Source organism: Tenrec ecaudatus, chromosome 2 (assembly GCF_050624435.1).
Source record: "Tenrec ecaudatus isolate mTenEca1 chromosome 2, mTenEca1.hap1, whole genome shotgun sequence".
NCBI classification, from domain to species: domain Eukaryota; kingdom Metazoa; phylum Chordata; class Mammalia; order Afrosoricida; family Tenrecidae; genus Tenrec; species Tenrec ecaudatus.
In genome coordinates, this window is record NC_134531.1 from 193,100,944 (window position 1) to 193,125,239 (window position 24,296).

A 24,296-nucleotide genomic window follows, 5' to 3' on the forward strand; every position below is an offset into this window, starting at 1 on the left:
ATCGTGCATTAAATGTGGGCCACTGCGAACCATTGGCAGCCTCCGTGTACCAGCTGCCGGGCAGGAGGAAACCCTGCAGCCTCAGAAACTGAACAGTCTGACCCTCTAGACAAGTCTGCTCAGCCCAGAAGCGTCTCCATGACTCACAATAGACTCCCAGGCTCTGCGTGCAAAGCTCTGCTCTCTCCTCTTGCAACTCGGCTAACCCTGCCTGACTCAGTGGACACAAGCTTGCCTTTGGTTGGTTTATTCCACCTTACCCCAATATTCACAGACTCACATCTCGCTGTGGGATCCCAAAGGCCTTCAAGAGTTGCTTTCCTTGTTCCATTGAAAGAGTGTTCGGATCCATCAGGCTTGCCACCACCCTCGGTGTCGTGGTGCTCTGTGGGATGAACAAGAAACGAGGGAATGTACATTCCGGGAATCTCTCAGGTGCACGGTTAGCCTAGAACTAGCTTCTCTCCCTGACTTAACCGTTCACGGAAAATGTTGTACGACCTTGAAAAGAGACTAAAAAGGACAAATAGGAAATAATCATAAAGACAGAAGAATTTGTTCTCCTAAAAGTCCCTGGTACTTCCAACATTCTTCTCCAGCAAACCTCAATGCACCAGTTTTTCTTGAGTATGCCATATTTACTGTCCAACTGAGCCATGCATATGATGCAATGGAAAATATCGTGACTGGGTTAATGCGCTCATTAGCCCCACAGTAACTTCCTTGCCCTTCGATGCTCTAACAGGGTCTTGCGCTGCACATTGACCTAAGGCAAGGCATTATTTGATCTCTTGGCTTCTGCCTCCAAGAGCATTGAACGTGGCTGCAAATGAGACACAATCCCTGACAAGTATAACCTTCTCTCCATTTATCATGACAGTAACTTTTGGTCCAGCTCTGAAAATATGGTTTCCTTAATTGAGTTGTAATATTCACTGAGGCTACCATGCTTGACCTTCAGCAATAAGTGTTTCAATTCCTCCTCACTTTCAACATGCAAGATGAGTCATCTGCATCACACAGACTTGTAAGAAACCTCTCTGACTCCCAGAGCTTCATAGGATGATTTGCTTGGCAATAGCTGAGCTCTATCACACTTGAACTGCCACTTCAACTCAGGGTCTCAAGGAACATCTTTGAAATAATTATTGAAATTTTCCTGTATCATGAAATCCTGTTAAGAGTGTCAGGAGTCCTTGCGTCCACACGAGGAACCCTGGTAGTAGAGTGGATTGCTCTCTGGGCTGCTAAAAGGAGGGTAAGCAGTGCTAACCCCACAGTCACTCTGAGGGAGCAAGATGACACTTTCTGTCCCCGTCCACATCAACAGACTCAGAACCCAAAAGATCACTTCTACTCTCCTCTTTCGAGTTGCTATGGACCAGCAATGACTTGATGGCCTTGAGATTTGCTCTTGGTTGGACCATGTGTCCTTTCGTGAAGTGTGTCTTGGTTTGGCTCGGTTCCCCAGAAAAGCAACACAACAAGGAGTCCACATAGAGATAGATTTCAAAGAAATTACTCACACTGTTGGAGAGTTGTAGGCACGTTCCCTTGAGGGACCAGAACTCAGACTGGCGTCAGACTCCTCTCTGCAGGGTCACAGGATCCAAGGTTCGCAAGGAATGCAGTAAGATGTTGAAAAGTCCCAGATCGACAAGCAATGGAGCCGTCCACTGCCTCGACTTCACTGAACCAGGAATCAGGAGTAACTAGGTGCAGGCAAAGAGGCCACCAGAGTGTGCAGAGCTTCCCCTTATATAGGTGCTTGACCCACCCTCACTGATCCTCTCATGAAGCTGTTTGCCATAGGTCAGGACACTCAGTAATCCCTTCACCCACCCTAATCCTCTCCTACCCTCCACTTGCTGGAGACTTTGCATTGCATTAAATGTCCTGGCACTGGGGGGATGCTCTATGCCAAATTCCTTTCCATTGACGTCATTTCAATTTGTGTAGAACTGCCCCCTTTGATTTTCTGAGACTAAATCTTTACAGTAGTAGATCATTTTCATGGTTCCCATGCAGAGATTAGTGCATTCAAAACATTCCCCTTATGTGTTTGCCCTTGTTCTCAACAACAGCAACATGGGCCTTGTAGAATTGCCCTTTGGGCGGGGCCAGCATGATTGCAGGAGGTCAAGTGTAGTTATGTAAGTGGGTTTGGAAGGTGCAGGAGCCTTAGAGGTGACAGTGGTGAGGAACCTTCCATGCTTTTTAGACGAAGTCTAACTATGGACGTTTAAGGCACGTGAATTTCATTTCAAGAAATCTATCAAATGAATTAAAACAGAAAGCAACTGACCTTGACCTATGGTTACCATGGGTAGGCTAATTACTGCTTAGCAGGCATTGAGTTCCTTTCAATGGGGGGACAATTTCAGAGGGGACATTAATAATGTCTATGCCACAGGGATACTATTATCATGCACACTAAATTATGCCTTTAGAATTTGTGGAATTAGGGAAATTTTTGTTCTGTACATTTTTTTGCCAAAAGTGAAAATTTAACACGAATCACAGTGAGTATGGGAAAACATAGTGTGGCAAAATTGATTGTCGTACAGTTTGTGAAATTTTTCCTGATATGTTTGACGTGCTGAGTTGCATGATATGTCCATGAGCAGCCAATTAATCTGTTTCAATCCAGATGGTTTAGGAAAATATTGGAGTAAGTCCTCTCCAAGTGAAGAAATGAAAGGTGAACTTTCTCATAAGGGTTCATCTCCTAAAAACAAATAGAATTTTAAAAGTCCAGAAAAAATAGGGCATTTACATAAAACAAATCGCAGGGCATATAAAACACGACTTGGTATATAATAGCGGAAACACGCCCCTTAATTACAAGCATTATTAGATTATATTAAATACATTTTTTTTCTTGCCGATCCCCGAAGCGTTTATTGGGCAGACTGGGGCGGGAGGTCTCAGCCTAGAAGAAGGTGTTGGGCCGCTTGGTGGTGAAGCGTGGCTTGTGCTGGAGTCGCAGGACTCGGTGGGGCAGTGGGAACTTGATCTTGGAGTCATGGAACTGCTTGACCGAAGGCCGGCGGCACTTGCTGGCTGCAGTCTCATCCACCTTCATGATTTGGATGGAATGGGCCCGGGCTCGGTGCCGAGCACCCATGTCATGATAGCACTGGGTGACGGCGCCTGCGGTGGTCAAGTCCCGGTACATGTTGTGGGTCCCACTGTGGGAGTCCTATCGCAGCCCGATGCCAAAGTTCTCCACTTGCAGAGGGGACTTCTCGAACACCTGCCCGCAGTACACAATCTCCCCGGAAGACTTCTTCATCTTCTTCATCGAGACTTGACGACGACATGGTTGGGGGCGAAGAAGCGCGTAAGGTAGAGTGGCGGGGTCCGGCACTTGGGGGTGGGCAGTCAGCGGCCCACCACCTTGTACTCACGAAGCGCGCCCGAGGCCTTCATGGCGGAACTTCCGCGCACGTCCCGACCCGCAAAAGCAACTCCATTTTCACAAAGAAGTGAAATCAGTATGATAAATAAGGAAAAAGAAAAGCAAATGATCATTGAAAGAAGAAAGAAATGATGAGCAAATAATCTCATTCTGCTGGGAACATAGTTGACTTTTCTCTGTCAGATCACGTGGTTGAGAACAGAGGAAGAGTTTCAACGACAAATCCAGGTGTAAAATAACCTTCTTTCTCCCAGTAGCTGGAGCATCCCAGCTGAGAGGTGCTGCTGCTGCTGTTGGGTACCAGGGCCTCCAGCCCCACCCATGGAGAGCCCACTCCCACAGAGGGAGCACTACACACTCCGCTCTGCCGCCCAGTTGTGGAGTTGCCTGAGTCCATTGATGCAGCCTCTGTGTCCATCCATCCATGGGAAGGCCTTCCTCCTCCTCGCTGCCCTGCCACTTCACCTCACATGATTACCTGCTGCAGGGACTGGTCTCTCCTGAGCACATGTGCGCAGTATGAACACTGATCTTGCAATGGTTGCCTCTGGAGAGCACCCGCCCTTCCTTTTCCTAAGACACATGGATTTGTCCTCTTAGCACCCATGGTAACTGTCAGTGGTTTCCTCCAACCCCCACTGGAGATGCATCCGTTTTCCTAAGGTACTTTTTACTCAATATTGAACTTACACATGAATATGATGTAACAGGGAATGTTGATGTCAAGGAAATATATGAATGTTCCTTCAAAGGAGCCTTGTGACTTTAACTTTCACCTTAACTGATAAGAAGTATCAATCGGACATTACCGCTGAGTTACACGGGGAAATGGAAGAAGCAATAAACGTAGAATTCGGTGCCATTGATTACATCTCCGTATTGTGAGTCATTGCGGCCATCCCTCTCCAAACCGTCATCCCTCTTCTCATTGTTCCACCGTCAGGAAAATGAACTCAGTGCCCCTCAGCAGACACTCTTCCTCTTGCACCCATGGTGACATTGGTCAAGTGTATCAGTTTCTGTCTCTCTGCATCCACGACTTCTGTGTTTCATAACCTGGGACTCCTAGCAGAAACAATAAAGACCAGAACCAAAAAGAAACAAATATATATATTTCCTTTATACCTACATACATCTACCTATAAAATCTAAAAATATAAATATACGATAAGAAAAAAAAGAAAAGCAGAAATATTTTGAAATCCAGAGAAGACAGTTCTGTCACGGACCAAGCGAGAATTATTTAAGCCTAGGTAAATTCAGTTTGGGTCAAGAGGGAGATCAGCTGACCAAGTGTCCTATCACATCGTAGTTGGATCCATTTTACTCAAGTTCTCCACCATCTCTGTCTGATAGTAAAGCCATGCAGGTCCCTTGTCATGGCCAGCGAGCATCTGCCAGAGGATTCGTTTGACTAGATTGTCTTCAGGTGGATTTGGGGCTCCCGCTGTCCTACAGGGCCTTGTACAAAATGGGTGTTCACCAATTAAGACCTGATATTTTTCCCTTCATCATATTTGGATTTTGTCATTTTCACCTTTGGATTGCTCACACAGGCTGGTGTGCTTCTTTGATGTGGACTTAGTTGACACCTCATTGAGATGGCTCCCTGTCTGAATATAAGACTTTAAGACATCAGACATTGATAGACTGGCACCAGGCAATTTCCTCACATTTTTCTGTAGCGCCCTTATTTCAGGAGCTCTCCATGAAGGTGAGTATCAATGTGGTAGTTAGATAATCTTTTGTCAAGTTGAGGATTCACCATAAAGTGGTGGAGTCTAGCCTGTTAATCAGATCATAGCCAAGGAGAACTTTCTGTGGGCATCACCTTCTTCTGAGAATTATGGGAAATTGTACATTTATTCCTTGGAGGCAGGAGACACCTCTGGGCTCCCTCCCTGGGAGACATTTGCAGCGGACAAGACCCATGGAACTGCAGTAATGCCTGGAGCTGGAGAAGCCACATGGGTCTGCCCTGATGCAACCAGACATCTGAAGCCAGAGAAGCCACGTAGAGATCTCTGCCAACACTGACATGATTGCAATGCCACTGGATCCAAGACTTTCTACTCACTGACCGCCTATTACCCATTACCCTTTCTACCCATTACCGTGCACTCGGTGTCATTGCATGTGTTTCATGAGTCTGAAGAGGACTTTATAGACTGGAGTCAGACATATGGCCTAATATCGGACTTATGATCTTGGACTGGATTTGGTTGGGATGCTTTCTTAATGCCCAATTACCCTTTATATAAAATTCTCTCTTAGACACATGTGAGTTTCTTTTACACATGTCTTTTACACATGTCTCTTTTAAACACATGTGGATTTTTTTCTCTAGTCTACCCAGACTAAGACAATCAAACAGGACCATGTTACCAGAACTAGGTTTGTTGTATTGGGGCTAGAAAGAAATGGGAACCCACAATTCATTTGCTTGTCAATGGGTCATGAATGGCTCTGGTTGCTTTAACTAACTCACTTACTCACTCACTCACTCACTCACTCACTCACTCACTCACTCACTCACTCACACACTCACTCATTCACTCACTCACTCACTCATTCTCTCACCCACCCACTCACTCACTGCCAGGCAGTGAAGGTTGCCTCTTGGTGGCCCCCTGTGGGTTTCAGACTGTGAAACAGCTTATGAGCGGGACACGCTCTGCGTTTCTCCCTGGGGAAAGCTGGTGTTTCAAACTAGCTCCCTTGGGGGGTCACAGCCCATCATGTAGCACCTGTGCACCAGGCCTCCTTGGTTTCCTTCAGCAGTCCTATTGTGACCAAAATGAAACCCCACAACACCACAACAACAACAAACAAGCTCCAACCCCTCACATGCTCAGAGGGGTCAAGTATGGCTAAGAAAGAAAAGTGTCTAGGAGTTTCTGCATTGTGACAAGGATTCTCTGCATAAAAGAGAAAGGCAGCAACTAAATTACTACTTACACTAATTAGCTTAACACTTTCACCTGCCAGCCTTAGCCCACTCTATAAAGTCCCAAGCCAAGCAAACTAATGCTCTGAAGCTGATTGTGGTGGTGATTGCACAACCCTTAATACGATTCAAGGATTAAATTGTATACTATGTGAATTGCTTGTAAATGAAACGTTTAAAAAATAAGAACTTTGAATTAAACCATATGTTAAAAACAACTATCTGAAGAAAACTGTAAACTTTGGGGAGCAACCAGAGCAATATTCTTCTCATATATTCTGACACATATACAAGATGTTATTTGGAGTACAGAAAACACACATCTATGTATGAGTTTCAGAGCAAAAATCTAAAATTTGAAAATTATTTCACAAAAGCTTATCTTTAGAGAAAACTTCAGAGGTGCTTTCAGTTTCCTGTTTTATTATTGCTAATTATGAATAATTATCTGCTGGATCCAATTGCCTTTTTGCTATCAGTAAATACTGATTATGTGCTACCATTTTACCTATAAGCTTAATAACATAAGCAACCGTAAAAGTCAGTAATTGGGTATTTGCTATAGATCACAAAGTTACCAAGTACCAGAGCAGGATTGAATTCCAGGTCTTGCTTGCTCTAAAACTCCTACATGTAATACACGCTACAGAATGACTACATAGCAACTTACTTTACTTAACCACTAAGGGAAAACAAGCTGACTCCATCTTCCAGCAAAACGTAAAGAGTAGGGTTTGAATAACCACTTCGCAGGATTATTTATTTGAAGCTCCTCATGATGAACCAATGGTCCGTCTGCCTCCAGTACATTAGGCCATCAAAGGTCTCAGTGCCCCTTGTTTGCCACCGAACAGGTCACAATAGTCTGCAATGCATGCTATACTACCCAAGATGAATAATGTCCCAGGTGTTAGATATTTCCTGGTAGTGTCGGTAGGGACATTTAAAGAGCTCACTTGCCAGAGCACATTTTCAATGTGTGTAGAGAGTGAACAGAGCAGTATGGTAACTGATTTAAATCAGAGGCTCAGTAGGATTTGCCACCAGCTGGTCTTCCCAATACCCTTGTCAATTTCTAGCAGCACCAATAAAAGGGACTTAGAGTCAGAGTCATAGCTGAATGTACCTTTTGGATACAGCTGTAACAGAAGGACTGCAAGTTTAAATCTCTGTGCATTTAAACCACATCTGTTGTTAGGTGCAGTTGTGTTTACTCCTAATTCATGGCAACCCCATGCTCAACATGATGAACTACTGCCTGGTTCTGTCATCTTCTGTGCTTCTAGTAATCACCACACCTCTGTTAGGCTGGCTTCACTAGAAAAGCAAATCCAAAGATAGTCATAGATGTGTAAGAAAGAGTTTTATTCTAGGAGAGGGACATATCTGATCAGATGAAGGGGTAGTTGGAGAGAGTGGAGCACATCCTGGCCCACCAGGCCCTGAGGATGATGACCCCAATTAGAGCAGCCAGTCCACAGAGAGGACACATGGCCAGCCCAACTATGAGACATGATGTCCCTCCGTGACCCATGGCCCTGCAGGGGATAGCACCAGAGACACAGTGTGGGAATTGTGCCCGACCTGATCCCACCACACTGAGGCAAAGCACTGGGGGAGTGTAGCGGAACAGCCAGGGAACAGAGCAGCAAGGTTTCCAGAGAATGCTGACAGTGGACTTTGAGGCCAGGGCATGGTGTCCCAACAGACTGGACTAGAAAACACTCGTAAAGGCCAACAAACGATCCTTGAACTAACTACAAGCTTTTCTTTCTTGATGTGTTTTGTTTTGTTCTTTGTCAGTGGTTTGTTGTCGTTGTTTTGTTGTATACTGTTGCTTTGTTTTGCTCTGTCTTGTTTTTGTGCATGTTATTATCTCCGCAGGTCTGTCTAAATAAGATAGACTGGATGAACTATCTGGAGGTAAAACAAAGGGACCAACAGTTTGTGGGGGACATGGGATAGGGGGTAAGGAAGTGGTGTTGACAAACCCAGGGACAAGGGTACAAAAAGGGATCCAAGTTGGTGGTGAGGTGGGTGTGGCAGGCCTGGTAGGGCATGATCAAGGGTAAGGTAACGAAGAGGTGTAGCTGAAACCCAGGTGAGTATGGAGCATGATAGTGGGACAGGAGCAAAGTCAAGGGAAATAGAGGAAAGAGCTAGGAGGCAAAGGGTATCTATAGAGGTCTAGACAAAGACATGTACATACGCAAATATATATGAGGATGGGGAAATAGATCTATCTGTCTATATTTATAGATTCAGTAGTAAGGTGGCAGAAGGACCTTGGGCCTCTACTCAAGCACTCCCTCAATGCATGAATACTTTCTTCTATTAAATTGGCACTCTATGATGCTCACTCTCCCGACACAATTGCTGAGGCCAAAGCGGGTGAACAAACAAATGTGGTGAAGAAAGGTGATGATGCCCAGCTATTAAAAGATATAGCGTCTTGGGTCTTAAAGACTTGAAGATAAACAAGTGGCCATCTAGCTCAGAAGCAACAAAGCCCACGTGGAAGAACACACCAGCCTGTGTGATCACGTGGTTCCAAAGGGATCAGTTATCAGGCATCAAAGAACAAAAAATCATATCATAGGGGGCACACCTCCATGATACAATCGCTGAGGACAAACAGGTGCATAAGCAATGTGGTGAAGAAAGCTGATGGTGCCCGGCTATCAAAAGAGATAGTGTCTGAGGTCTTAAAGGCTTGGCGGTAAACAAGTGTCCATCTAGCTCAGAAGCAACAACGCGCACATGGAAGAAACACACCAGCCTGTGCGATCACAAGGTGTTGAAGGGAGCAGATATAAGGCATCATCAGAAAAAAAAAATCTTACCATAGTGAATGAAGGGGGATGTGCAGAGTGGAGACCCAAAGCCCATTTTTCGGCCACTGGAGATCCCTTGCAGAGGGGTCTAAGGGAGGAGATGAGTCAGTCAGGGTGCGATGAAGAATACAGTTGTCCTCCAGTTCCTACATTCTTCCTCCCCCACCCCCCTCAAGTATCACGATCCGAATTCTACCTTGCAAGTATGGATAGAGCAGAGGATGTACACTGGTACAGATAGGAGCTGGAGGCACAGGGAATCTAGGGCAGATGATACCTTCAGGACTAAGGGTTTGAGGGATGATACTGGGAAGGTAGAGTGAGAGTGGGTTGGAAAGGGAACCGATTAGAAGGATCTACATGTGGCCTCGCCCTGGGAGATGGACAACAGAAAAGGGGGTGAACGGAGACGTCAGACAGGGCAAGATATGACAAAATAATAATTTATAAATTATCAAGAGCTCTTGAGGGAGCGGGGAGGGAGGGGAGAAAAAAAGGACCTGATGCAAAGGGGTTAAGTGGAGAGCAAATGCTTTTAAAATGATGAGGGCAAAGAATGTACAGATGTGCTTTATACAATTGATGTATGTATGAATCGTGATAAGAGTTGTATGAGTCCCTAATAAAATGTTTAAAAATAAATAAATAAAACAAAAAAGAAAGAGCTTTATATCAACGAGTGAAGCAGCTTCTTGAGCAGGGAGAATGGACATAGAACATGAATAGACACACACAGATAACACAGCACTGCAGCACAATGTAGACACAGAGATGGTACAAAACTGCAGCAGCCTTGACGGCCCGCAGTGCTTTATTATATGTACTAGTTACTGGCAGTGTTCCCAGACAAGTTTGCTATTCCCACACTTGAATTTCTCATAGCCTTGATAGCGAGTTCTGTATCTCGGCCCATACCGCTTGTTTACATTCTACCAGGGAAACACTGTTTGCAGCTGCTTCCACAATTCCCTTACCATTTGCAGTAACGAAGCGGTTTATGAGAACCAGCTAGGACAGATGTTTGCATTCTGTCCTAGACAGGTACATGACAGGAGACACAGCTCTCCTTTCATGGCTCCTTCAATGAGTAATGGTATATTAAGAAAACATCCCAGCCCAATCTAGATCAAGTTCATAAGTCTAATATTAGTCCATAAATTCTTTGTCAGACTCATGCAGCACATGCAATGATGCGAAATGTCGGAAGATCACAAGCAAGTGGGTGCAAAGTCTTGTGGATCCAGTGGTAGTGGAAGGTGGAAGCATCTCCAGGCTCTCCCAGGTCTCAGCGTGGCTCCACGTGGCTCGTCAACAGGACGGTGAAAGCAGGGAGAGGGAGGCAGGCCTTCAGAGAACCGTTGATCTCAGTAGCCCTCCAATCAAGCTGCAAGCAGATTGATGGGCTAACCTCCACCGTTTTCTCTCTTAATACCCTCAGGTTGACATATGATTATGTAACAACCACCAGGTAGTTTCTTCATGTCTGTCTTGGCCAGGAAACTCCACGGAACCTCTTCAGCATCAGCGCAATGCTCACACCACCTCTGATAGGCATGACGCGGCTGCACATTGGTCAATAATTGAACATGGTCACCCCATGGAAGATGGGAATTCTACCACGGTCTAGGATATTAATATTGAGGGTAGTCGAAAGGAAAGACTGATATTAAATACACTAGAAGTCTTCAAAATATGAAATGCATAAAGATTGATCTCCTACTTATTAGTGAGTTGAAATGGACTACAATTAGCTATTTTTAATCAGAAAATCATATGATTTACTGTGCCTGGACTAGCACAGGTGATTTCCATTCTGAGAGCAACACAACCATCATGAAGCCAATGCTGCATGTGATTGGATGAGATCTACCCACTTCAAAGAAATCTAATCAAACAACTTTTATTTAAATGTATGCAGTAACCACAAAAACTAGTGATGAAGACACTGAAGAATTCTACCTAAGTCTGATTGGAAATTGAGAAAACATGCAGTCAATATGCATCGATAGTTGTTGGTGATTGCAATGCAAAGTTTGAAACAAAGAGGAAAGAATACTAGTTGGGAAATGTGGACTTGGTGATAGAAATGAAGGTGAAATTTGCAGGATAGAAGTTTGCAAGCCCAAGGACTTGTTCAAAGCAAATACTTTATTTCAACAACACAAAAGATAGCTAACTATACACATGGACTTCCCCGCATGTGGGAAGACCAGGTGGAGAAGCTTAATAGCAGCAGCAGCTGCAACCAGGCCAAAGTTGACTGGGAATGAAATGATCAATTGCTCATATGTAAATTCAGGTTAATGATGGAGAAAATTAAAACAAATCCACAGTAGCCAAAATATGCCCTTGAGTCTCAGCCACGTGAATTCTGAGACCATCTCAAGAATGGATTTAGCACACTGAGAGCTGATGACAGAAGAGCTGATGAGCTGTGAGAGGGCATTTGAATTGGGGGGCCGATAAGAATATTGAAAATACCATGGTTTCCAGAAGAACAAATAAATCTGTCTTAGAAGAAGTACCACTAGAATGTTCCTTTGAGCCAGGACAGCATGACTTCTTCCCATGTACTTTGGACATGTTATCAGGAGAGACCAGTCCCTGGAGAAGGACATCATGCTTGGGACAATATTGAGGCAGTGTATAGAGAAGACCTCGGACAAGATGGATTGATACAGTGGCTGCAACCAAGGGGTCAGACCTGAGAAAAAATTGTGAGGTTTGCACAATGTGTTCTGCTGTTGAACACAAGGTCACTGCGAGTCAGAGCTGACTGCAGGCAACGACCTCACAAAACAGCACGCGTACATATCAAGTTTGCACCAAAACAAATACATGCCAACTTGTTAGAAGATATTTGAACAGGATCTTGTTAGGTAAACTGAGGCACGAAATGAGAAGAGACGGACCATACTCGCCGAGAATTGATTAAAAAGCAGGCTTTATTGGGGACAAGCGGACGGGTTCAACAGCCTGCAGCAGAGTGAAGCTGTGGAAGCCGCCACTGGGGAGCACTTAAGGGCTTTTTTTATACCCACCCCTGTTGAGGTGCTAAAGAACATAAGATATTAGTTTTTTTTTTTAAAAAAGGCTATCAGAACAATATGCTTCTGCTGAAATTGAAGCAAGTAGAATAATAAAATTTACGGCAAACTTGAGTAGAAGAATGGCTAAAATATTGATGCTCACAGAAAGTGTACGAGGACAAGGTCCTGAAAGAAACCAACAGTTTACAAATGTAAAACTCCTTTGAGAACGGACGGAATGACAGAGAAGATGAAGCCTGCAGTGGTCGACTCCCCACATCAATCTGTGAGGAACAATTCATCTTGCTTGTGTCCTGGTTGAAGAGGACTAGTGAGTAAGAGCAGAAACAACACCACACTCAAGACATCTCAATTGGTTCCACTTGCTCAATTCTGACTGAGAAATTAAAGTTGAGCAAACTTTCTTTATGATGGCTGTCCAAACTAGTGCACCCAGATCAGCTGCAGGTGAACTGATTGAGCTTTTGGGGGAAATTTAAATAACTGCGTTCAAGAACCTGAAGCATTTCTTGGAAGAACTGTAGCAGGAGATGAAATAAGGTTTTACCAGTAGGATCTTGAAGATAAAGCGTGATCAAACTATGGCTACAAATAGTGGAAGTTATCGAGTCGAAGGAAAGGTCATGGCAACACTTTTTTTTTGGAGGGGGGGGCTAGTGCTCAAGGAATTTTGAGTGTTGAATTTCTAGAGGGCCAAAGGACAATACAAACTCCTTATTAGAGGAGCGCTTTGATAAAGTTAGTGCTTAAAGTACAAGAGATCCTATTTTGAAAACAGTTTTTTTAAGAGAGCATTTAATAAGCTTTAAAAGAGACAAAGACAACCCAAAGCCACACCTGAGGGAGACCACCGACACGGGATTGAAATGGCATCTGAGGGTTCTCAATCTCAAGACCAAAGATGAATAGGGTTTGGGCGTGGGGTGTGGGGCGTGGGGGCATTGAAGAAAGTGTCACAAAAGTATAATCACTACATCACAGTCATAGGTGGGACTACAAAGGCGGGGAGGGGGTGTGGATCCATGATTGGAGCAGGCACATTGTTAGACAGAAGGGCTGACATGACTGGTTCAGGGTCTTCCCACAAAGGCAATCAGGGTCCAGGTGATAGGCCATGACTCTTGACTATGTGACTACAAGCACCATCCTCACTATGGTGACTTCCATCAAGGCTACACCTAAGAGAGAGACTGCCCCTCCCTGGGCTGGGCACAGAGGGGTAAAGAGAATCCCCTCTCCAAGGCCTTCTGCCTGGGGGCAAGATTATCTACATCTCTTATTAATGATCAGCAAGTTTTCAATGTAGGCTTCATCTATATCTGAAATATCTGCAAATGAACTTTGGGCTGTTACCTCCATTCATCCCCTCTTGCAAACCAGGGAGCTCAGGATTGAAGCTCTAATCTATTTCATAGGGCCACAGAGGGCTGGCATGGTACCTTTGCCCTTCGCTACAGAGCCCTTCTCACCCGGAAGAGGCAAAGTTAACCAGAAATAAAAATAATGGTGTCATCAAAGTAGGGATCCAGTGAAAGTCAAAAACATGGCATGGAGCGCAGACCTTGTTTGACAGAATCCCCGAAAGTATTTGGATCTGAGCACCAATTAAATTTGTATAATCTGTTTTAAAAACGTGTTGGGCATTTCTTTCAACTTTTCCTGAAACATTGATATGCATACACAGCAAGAGCTACTGCAGACCCCCCACAGCTCGTCAGGTCTGCGGTCATCAGTTCTCGGTGTGCTAACGCTGTTCTTGAGATGGTCTCAGGATTCAGGTGGCGTAGACTCAAGGGCATATGTTGGCTCTTGTGGATTTGTTTTAATTTTCTTCAGCATTAAGCTGAAGTTGCATATGAGCAATTGATTGTTTCACAGTCAGTCCTTGGCCTGGTTTTAACTGCTGCTGATATTGAGCTTCTCCACCTGGTCTTCCCATAGAAGTAGTCAGTTTCATTTCTGTGCATTCCATTGGGGGAAGTCCATGTATATTGAGCTGTTGAAAAAAGGTATTTGCTATGAATAAGTCCTTGGTCTTGCAAAATTCTATCCTGCAATCTCCAGCTCCATTCCCATCACCAAGTTGGTATTTTCCGACTATTGTTCCTTCCTCTTTGTTTCCAACTTTTGGGTTGCAATTTCCAGTAACTATCAATGCATCTTGATTGCATGTTTGATAGATTTCCAATTGAAGTCCCAGGTAGAATTCTTCAATTTCTTCATCACTAGCTTTTGTGATTGCTGCCTACATTTTAATAGTTGTATTGATGGGATCTCCTTGAAGGTGGAAGCATTTAATCCTATCACAGATAGCATTGTACTTCATGATGGATTTAGCAAGATCCTTTCTGACAAGGAATGCCATGCCAATCCTCTTGATTGCGTTATGCCCAGCAGAGTAAATCATATGATTTTCTGATTCAAAATAGCCAATACTAGTCCATTTCAACTCACTGATGTCTAGGATATTGATCTTCACGCATTCCATTTCTTTTGTAACCACTTTCAATTTTCCTAAATCCATACTACACACATTTTAAGTTCCAATCATTCGAAGATTTTTTTCAGCTATTTTCTCACCCTGAGTTATGCCGCATCAACAAATGAAGATTCCCATGGACCACAATCTTCTTCATATTCAGATAATAAAACTTGAGAGATAAAATGGACAATGCATTGGATGTGCCAAAGGAAAGCCAAAGCCTTTGTAAAAAGGTACCATAGCTTAGAAAAAATGATATTCACACAACTTGATTAACTTTAAATTCACAAATGATTTATTAACAGAACATACACAGCTCTGAGACTGTCCTTCCTTATGAATTTCCCTGAAACTGTCCCAATGAAAACATGTACATCTTTTTACATGCAGAGGCTTGCTATTTACCCAGAGCTTTCGAAATTCCATAATCCACACGGATGCTCCTAACACTATATACAGACGTAGTTTAGCGCTATATACAGATGAATTTTAACACTATATAAATATAAATCTTACCATTATATACAGATGACTCAAAAACTCTAAACAGATAAGAGCTGGAAACACAGGGAATCCAGAACAGATGTACCCCTCAGGACCAATATGGAGAGTAGCCATACCAGCAGGGCAAGGGGAAGGTGGGGGCAGACAGGGGGCACCAATGACAATGATCTACATATAACCCCCTCACAGGGGGACAGACAGCATAAAAGTCGGTGAGGGAGACATTGGTAAGTGTAAGTGTAATTCACGAAAAAATAATAATTTATAAATTATCAAGGGTTCATGGTGGAATGGGGGTGCGGGGTTGAGGGGAAAAATGAGCTGATACCAAGGGCTCAAGTGAAAAAAAAAAGTTTTGAAAATGATGGCAACAAATGTACAAGTGTGTAAGACACAATGAAATGTATGGATTGTGATAAGACCTGTATGAGCCCCCAATAAAATTAATAAAAAGGGAACAAAACTCTAAACAGATGAATCATAACATCATGTGTAGATGCTTAACAGAAGAATTTAACACTTTCTACAAATGATTTTTATAGCTTTATGTGAAATCATTGAATAGGATATTTCACTTTTTCAGTTTCTCATAAAATTTCTAATTTACAATGCCATCTATATAACAATAAATTTAAAATTATTAGGTACAATACATATTAACTGTGACTTTTAAAAGGCATTCCAAAAGATTTCCAAACGCCGCAGAGATGTATTTGGTGTCGGAAGGAGGCAGTGTAGACGCATGTCTGGCAGCTGCCTTGTGGAAATCAGCCTCTGGGTGGTGGGGAGTTGGAGTGTGAATGTGGCCCCACGTCATCTCCTCCCCCAAACTGGAGACATCGTAGTTCTAGAGACTCAGTGTGCTCCCCACACGCGCCCTCCTCAGTTCTTCATTTGCCCACACACGTCAGACTGGACGCTGTCTCTCTTGACAAGGAGGGTCTCACTCTCCATCACTCTCAGAGGAAGAGACAAAAAGATCTTCATAGAGGACACTTCTTGGGGGATGCGCACATGGTTTCTGTGAATCCAGGCGCCCCTGTGGGCTTGGCACTCGAGGTGCAGGCTTCTTAGATGAGACTGAGGCTGGAGCCGCTGTGGACCTGGAGCTCTGCGGTGCTCTGTTGAACGGGGTGAGGACACTGAGATGTGGAACGCGGCTGGACCGTGGAGATGGCCGCACTGCCCCGGTCTGGACTGCATTCAGGTGAGAGCTCTTGTCTGGCCTCAGCGCAGGTGCCATGGAGATCACAGCAGGGGCCTCTGGAAGCTCAAGTCTAGTTTTTTTGGTGGGATTCTTGCAAGTCTCAGTGGGCACGTGTAACAACCTCTTCCTTGGTGCCTGCAAGCTGAGTTCTGTGTTCTTGTTCAGTCTATGTGTGGCAGGCTGTCGGCTGGGGGCCACAGCGGGACAATTGTTTTGTGCCTGGAAAGGGAAGATGCGCTTCAGCTGGTGTGCCTTGTTGAGAGACTGGGGAACGTCATGAGAGCAAGCGTCGGGCGTGTTGGTGGTCGTGGTGGTAAACAGTGCAGACTGCTGCAGAGACAGATGGAAGGAGTCAGCACAGGCTACTTGATGCCCTTGATCAGGGCCCAGGGGTGAAGGGGGGGAACTTACTGTGGGTTCCTGGATGGAAGACTGTGCAGAGCAAGAGGATCTCATGCCAGCCATCTGCATAGGTGGCCCCTTTGTGCGAACCAGGTCTGAGGTAGATGTCTTCACCCTTGAATAGACAGGCATTGGCCTGGTGGGAAGCTGTGGGATAAGAAACCTCATATTAGAAATCTCTGGATTGTTCCTGGTACCTCTAATTGCGTTTGGATTCTCAAGCAGTGTAAAGATATAACGTATCTGTTCATTTGCAAACAGAAGATGTATGACAACAGCCTGGTGGGAGGAAGGACAAGCAAATACTGCAATAAATAAGGGGGCTGGGCAGAAATACCCTAGTATTTCCATCAATCAAGAAGAGAGAAAAAAGAAGTTACTCTTGAAAAAGACATGCAGTAGAGATAAGCACATGGTCATTGAATCTGTGACGCTGAACGGGGCTACTTGTGAATGAAAAGCTGTTTCTACAGGTACTTTCTTGATCAATGCATTATGGTGAAAGTCCTCTTTATGTTGTCTATTGTTGAAAGAAGGGACACAAAACATTCTCTAAAATATTCTGGGTAGTGTAAATGGTCATATTGTATTAGCACTTTCTGAAAAAATATATGAAATTTTCAAAATATCAAGAATCAATAAAGAAAGTGTACCCACTGAGATGTTGCTGTCTGACTGGCAAAGAATTCACTGAATGTGGGCATAGTAAGGAAGGAAATGCGGGGAACCAGAAATGGATCCAGAGGAGGGATCAGAAGTCGGACTCACCCGGATATAGCCACAAGACTCCCTTAGGTCTTTATAGTGAGTCTGCTGCATGCTCTGTGCTTTCCGGGGCTTGATCTGGGTTGTTGTCTTCATCTCCTGGTGTTCTGGCCTGCAGAATACACTATGCTGAGTTTATGGACATGGCCAAACGTTCTGCCCCACCGTAGACTGGGAATCAAGGATCAGGCACAAATTGGAGGTTCACACTAAACACAGTTTTTTTTCTGGGAGGGGCCTGGAAGCCCCTGTACAGTTTGTCAAGACTGTGTGTTGCTTTTCTTTAAAATACCACCACCAACAATTCTGAGTTGGCGACATTACTTGCTTTCCTTGACATGCTATTGCTTCCATCTGTCAAGTGCCAAGGGTTCCCTATATCCTCTCCCTCCTGATATTCTCCATAGTACATAACAGCTCCTGAGTATGTCTATTTCTGCAAAGCTTCCCTGCTATGCTGTGCATGGGTGTGCCCAGGAAGGAGGCCCGAATCCCACATCCACTGAGATGATGCAACTAGTGGCCTCACCATCTATGGTTTCTTAGACTGTAGATCTTTCTGGTATCACACCACCTTATCATTCTCCTATGAAGGGATTGGTGCATTTGAATATCTGAGGTTGTGTTTCACAACAACTCATAGCACCACCAAATTCTGGAATGGACCCAATCCTTAGTTTCCAATGGCCAGTGTTCTGCCACCAGCAATTCTTTACCTCCGTCCTAGTTCAGTATGTCTGTTCATCTCCTTGAAGGACTTTTCGGAATGTGTCCCCTGGAGTCTTCTTGGTTCCAGGTTCTCTTTTTCCTCACTTGACCCCAAGGGCTGGAGAGGTAAGGCCAAATCCCAGTTCTTCATGGGGCACTTCCTGCTGCTCATTTTATGCCCCCAGGCCCCGCAGTTCTTGCACCTCACCTGTGGGTGGAAGATGAGCATGGTGGTTGAATCCAAGGTCAATATAAGGACAAATTATTGAATATTGGTTTTGGGAAGGCTACATACATAGGTGGCTCTTTACTGATCAGAAAATCCCAAATCTTGTGGTTCTCCCACACATAGATTTTAAGGAATTCCAAAGGGGAACGACTATCATGGCTTGAGGTGAGTCTAACGAACCAGAAAGTGAATAATGGGCAAAAAACCCCACAGATACGACACTGAACCAGAATTGGCTCTGCTCTGAACAGACTCTGAATAGACTCCTCAACCAGATAACTGTTCACTCCTTATCAGCTTTGCATGAAGCAGGGCATACAGCTGGAGATAACAGAGCTGTCCGTGATCAAGCGCCCTCTGGGGGTCAGCAGGCACACTTACCTGGGCAGCTATGTCATCTGATGGAGGAGACCTCTCCTTCACTGGTCCACAGTGTCTGGTTTTCAGGTTCAGCACTTTAGTGGGTCTTTGAGATTGCTGGGGCCTGTCACGATCTACCTTCTTTGTTACGTCTGTGGGTCTTTGGTTAGTCATCCTCACACCTTGGTTGATGGATTTCCTGGAACACAAGAGAGTACACAGAGCTTGAGCTACATATACAGACAAAAGTCCCAAAGGGCTTGGGAAAGAGATGACTATTAATCTATCCCACAACTAATCGATTTTCTCCTGAGTTGACAGCAAAATGGATTACTCTTTTAAGCTCTCTCACGCCACAGCTACTAGAATGGATGGGTGTCTTAGATAAGACCACTCTCCCTGTACACAGTGGAAGTCGATGGGGACCCTCAGATGCACGGTTCTGGAGGATTTGTACGGTTAGATGCTTTTGTAGCTCTTCCTGTGAAATGTTCAACCCAATGAGGCCTGCTTGGTGTGGTTTGGTGTTGGTCACACTGTCTGGTCCCTCTCCCATGCTTGTCAAAACCCGTGCATTTCATAGCAACTAATACCAGTCCTGCACCACCACCACCCCTGAGCCCAACAAACCCACAAGTGTGACAGAATCACTTGTCACTGCTGAGTCATGCAGGTCCCTGGGCCACATTGGGCCCCGTGGAATCAATACCTAGAGGCAGACAGAACACTGCCCAGGGGCGTGCCGTCAACCATAGGATGCCTGGGAAAGCTGAAATGCACAGACTGGTTCAAACCAGTGGACTCACAAGAAAAACCTACTATGGTCAACAGCAACAGAATAAACACGTCCTTGCTAGTTTAAGCAGCGAACACCATCCTGCCTGTGTGCTCATGACACACCCAGGCCTAGGCCCATGACTCCATCACCCGGGCCTACCTCTCCCTTTGCGGTCCAGGTGTGAGTGAGGCCGTGTGAGGCTGGTTCACTGAAGGCTTCCTTCTCTGGTTTGGCTCACAGCGGGCTCTGGGATCCTCTCCTGGCTTCAGGGGGAACCGTAGCAGCACCTCCACTGAGCTGGCAACCATCCACTTTTCAGTCATCATGTCAATCTGATAGACAACAAAAGGGAGTCAAAATAGAATGAGAACTGTGTTCAAAAGATAAAAAATAGAAGAAGCGCACATGAGATTTGGTCATTTTGTGCACTGTCAAACACAGCATTCCGGTTTCCCTTGTTCCCCGGCCCAGGGAGTGTTTGGCAAAGTCTTGGAGTCGCTATCAGCAGAGGGAAGCAGAGAGACCAATGAGACTTTGCAGTGTCCCCCAGGAGGACACTGAAATGTCACAGCAGTTGCACCCAACAGTGCCCATTCCCATCAGGGCCACCCACATTGGTTCGTGACCATGTTGTAAATCTTTTATATCACCCCTAGCTAGTCACAGGCAGAGAACCTCTCTCAGGGTTGACTCACATATTCAGGTCTAGTAGTCCCCTGCAGGGCGCCCTTTGGAATCGTGCATTAAATGTGGGCCACTGCGAACCATTGGCAGCCTCCGTGTACCAGCTGCCGGGCAGGAGAAAACCCTGCAGCCTCAGAAACTGAACAGACTGACCCTGTAGACAAGTCTCCTCAGTCCAGAAGCGTTTCCATGACTCACAATAAACTCCCAGGCTCTGCGTGCAAAGCTCTGCTCTCTCCTCTTGCAACTCGGCTAACCCTGCCTGACTCAGTGGACACAAGCTTGCCTTTGGTTGGTTTATTCCACCTAACCCCAACATTCACAGACTCACATCTCGCTGTGGGATCCCAAAGGCCTTCAAGAGTTGCTTTCCTTGTTCCATTGAAAGAGTGTTCGGATCCATCAGGCTTGCCACCACCCTCGGTGTCGTGGTGCTCTGTGGGAATGAACAAGAAACAAGGGAATGTACATTCCGGGAATCTCTCAGGTGCACGGTTAGCCTAGAACTAGCTTCTCTCCCTGACTTAACCGTTCACGGAAAATGTTGTACGACCTTGAAAAGAGACTAAAAAGGACAAATAGGAAATAATCATAAAGACAGAAGAATTTGTTCTCCTAAAAGTCCCTGGTACTTCCAACATTCTTCTCTAGCAAAACTCAATGCACCAGTTTTTCTTGAGTATGCCATATTTACTGTCCAACTGAGCCATGCATATGATGCAATGGAAAATATCGTGACTGGGTTAATGCGCTCATTAGCCCCACAGTAACTTCCTTGCCCTTCGATGCTCTAACAGGGTCTTGCGCAGCACATTGACCTAAGGCAAGGCATTATTTGATCTCTTGGCTTCCGCCTCCAAGAGCATTGAACGTGGCTGCAAATGAGACACAATCCCTGACAAGTATTACCTTCTCTCCATTTATCATGACGGTACCTTTTGGTCCAGCTCTGAAATTATGGTTTCCTTAATTGAGTAGTAATATTCACTGAGGCTACAATGCTTGACCTTCAGCAATAAGTGTTTCAATTCCTCCTCACTTTCAACATGCAAGATGAGTCATCTGCATCACACAGACTTGTAAGAAACCTCTCTGACTCCCAGAGCTTCATAGGATGATTTGCTTGGCAATAGCTGAGCTCTATCACACTTGAACTGCCACTTCAACTCAGGGTCTCAAGGAACATCTTTGAAATAATTATTGAAATTTTCCTGTATTATGAAATCCTGTTAAGAGTGTCAGGAGTCCTTGCGTCCACACGAGGAACCCTGGTAGTAGAGTGGATTGCTCTCTGGGCTGCTAAAAGGAGGGTAAGCAGTGCTAACCCCACAGTCACTCTGAGGGAGCAAGATGACACTTTCTGTCCCCGTCCACATCAACAGACTCAGAACCCAAAAGATCACTTCTACTCTCCTCTTTCGAGTTGCTATGGACCAGCAATGACTTGATGGCCTTGAGATTTGCTCTTGGTTGGACCATGTGTCCTTTCGTGAAGTGTGTCTTGGTTTGGCTCGGTTCCCCAGAAAAGCAACACAACAAGGAGTCCACATAGAGATAGATTTCAGAGAAATTACTCACACTGTTGGAGAGTTGTAGGCACGTTCCCTTGAGGGACCAGAACTCAGACTGGCGTCAGACTCCTCTCTGCAGGGTCACAGGATCCAAGGTTCGCAAGGAATGCAGTAAGATGTTGAAAAGTCCCAGATCGACAAGCAATGGAGCCGTCCACTGCCTCAACTTCACTGAACCAGGAATCAGGAGTAACCAGGTGCAGGCAAAGAGGCCACCAGAGTTTGCAGAGCTTCCCCTTATATAGGTGCTTGACCCACCCTCACTGATCCTCTCATGAAGCTGTTTGCCATAGGTCAGGACACTCAGTAATCCCTTCACCCACCCTAATCCTCTCCTACCCTCCACTTGCTGGAGACTTTGCATTGCATTAAATGTCCTGGCACTGGGGGGATGCTCTATGCCAAATTCCTTTCCATTGACGTCATTTCAATTTGTGTAGAACTGCCCCCTTTGATTTTCTGAGACTAAATCTTTACAGTAGTAGATCATTTGCATGGTTCCCATGCAGAGATTAGTGCATTCAAAACATTCCCCTTATGTGTTTGCCCTTGTTCTCAACAACAGCAACATGGGCCAGTGTAGAATTCCCCTTTGGGCGGGGCCAGCATGATTGCAGGAGGTCAAGTGTAGTTATGTAAGTGGGTTTGGAAGGTGCAGGAGCCTTAGAGGTGATGGTGGTGAAGAACCGTCCATGCTTTTTAGACGAAGTCTAACTATGGACGTTTAAGGCACGTGAATTTCATTTCAAGAAATCTATTAAATGAATTAAAACAGAAAGCAACTGACCTTGACCTATGGTTACCATGGGTAGGCTAATTACTGCTTAGCAAGCATTGAGTTCCTTTCAATGGGGGGACAATTTCAGAGGGGACATTAATAATGGCTATGCCACAGGGATAATATTATCATGCACACTAAATTATGCCTTTAGAATTTGTGGAATTAGGGAAATTTTTGTTCTGTACATTTTTTTGCCAAAAGTGAAAATTTAACACGAATCACAGTGAGTATGGGAAAACATAGTGTGGCAAAATTGATTGTCGTACAGTTTGTGAAATTTTTCCTGATATGTTTGACGTGCTGAGTTGCATGATATGTGCATGAGCAGCCAATTAATCTGTTTCAATCCAGATGGTTTAGGAAAATATTGGAGTAAGTCCTCTCCAAGTGAAGAAATGAAAGGTGAACTTTCTCATAAGGGTTCATCTCCTAAAAACAAATAGAATTTTAAAAGTCCAGAAAAAATAGGGCATTTACATAAAACAAATCGCAGGGCATATAAAACACGACTTGGTATATAATAGCGGAAACACGCCCCTTAGTTACAAGCATTATTAGATTATATTAAATACATTTTTTTTCTTGCGGATTACCGAAGCGTTTATTGGGCAGACTGGGGCGGGAGGTCTCAGCCTAGAAGAAGGTGTTGGGCCGCTTGGTGGTGAAGCGTGGCTTGTGCTGGAGTCGCAGGACTCGGTGGGGCAGTGGGAACTTGATCTTGGAGTCATGGAACTGCTTGACCGAAGGCCGGCGGCACTTGCTGGCTGCAGTCTCATCCACCTTCATGATTTGGATGGAATGGGCCCGGGCTCGGTGCCGAGCACCCATGTCACGATAGCACTGGGTGACGGCGCCTGCGGTGGTCAAGTCCCGGTACTCCCGGTACATGTTGTGGGTCCCGCTGTGGGAGTCCTATCGCAGCCCGATGCCAAAGTTCTCCACCTGCAGAGGGGACTTCTCGAACACCTGCCCGCAGTACACAATCTCCCCGGAAGACTTCTTCATCTTCTTCATCGAGACTTGACGACGACATGGTTGGGGGCGAAGAAGCGCGTAAGGTAGAGTGGAGGTGTCCCGCACTTGGGGGTGGGCAGTCAGCGGCCCACCACCTTGTACTCACAAAGCGCGCCCGAGGCCTTCATGGCGGACCTTCCGCGCTCGTCCCGACCCGCAAAAGCAACTCCATTTTCACAAAGAAGTGAAATCAGTATGATAAATAAGGAAAAAGAAAAGCAAATGATCATTGAAAGAAGAAAGAAATGATGAGCAAATAATCTCATTCTGCTGGGAACATAGTTGACTTTTCTCTGTCAGATCACGTGGTTGAGAACAGAGGAAGAGTTTCAACAACAAATCCAGGTGTAAAATAACCTTCTTTCTCCCAGTAGCTGGGAGCATCCCAGCTGAGAGGTGCTGCTGCTGCTGTTGGGTACCAGGGCCTCCAGCCCCACCCATGGAGAGCCCACTCCCACAGAGGGAGCACTGCACACTCCGCTCCGCCGCCCAGTTGTGGAGTTGCCTGAGTCCATTGATGCAGCCTCTGTGTCCATCCATCCATGGGAAGGCCTTCCTC

The 24,296-nt window shown here is 45.2% G+C and overlaps 1 protein-coding gene and 2 pseudogenes across 1 annotated transcript; all 3 read right to left on the minus strand.

The window, feature by feature from the left end:
* Nucleotides 1-2,901: 2,901 nt before the first annotated feature.
* Nucleotides 2,902-3,432, minus strand: LOC142441148 (large ribosomal subunit protein eL20 pseudogene; annotated as a pseudogene).
* A 12,749-nt stretch (nt 3,433-16,181) lies between these two features.
* LOC142440241 (protein FAM90A24-like) lies at nt 16,182-21,298 on the minus strand. The gene is made up of 6 exons (XM_075542733.1): nt 21,281-21,298; nt 19,847-20,019; nt 18,931-19,108; nt 18,329-18,528; nt 17,616-17,724; nt 16,182-16,775 (listed from the first exon to the last, which is right to left on the minus strand). The coding sequence occupies exons 1-6, from the start codon at nt 21,296-21,298 to the stop codon at nt 16,182-16,184; spliced, it is 1,272 nt and encodes a 423-aa protein (XP_075398848.1).
* Nucleotides 21,299-23,325: 2,027 nt separating this feature from the next.
* Nucleotides 23,326-23,893, minus strand: LOC142441149 (large ribosomal subunit protein eL20 pseudogene; annotated as a pseudogene).
* Nucleotides 23,894-24,296: the final 403 nt, after the last annotated feature.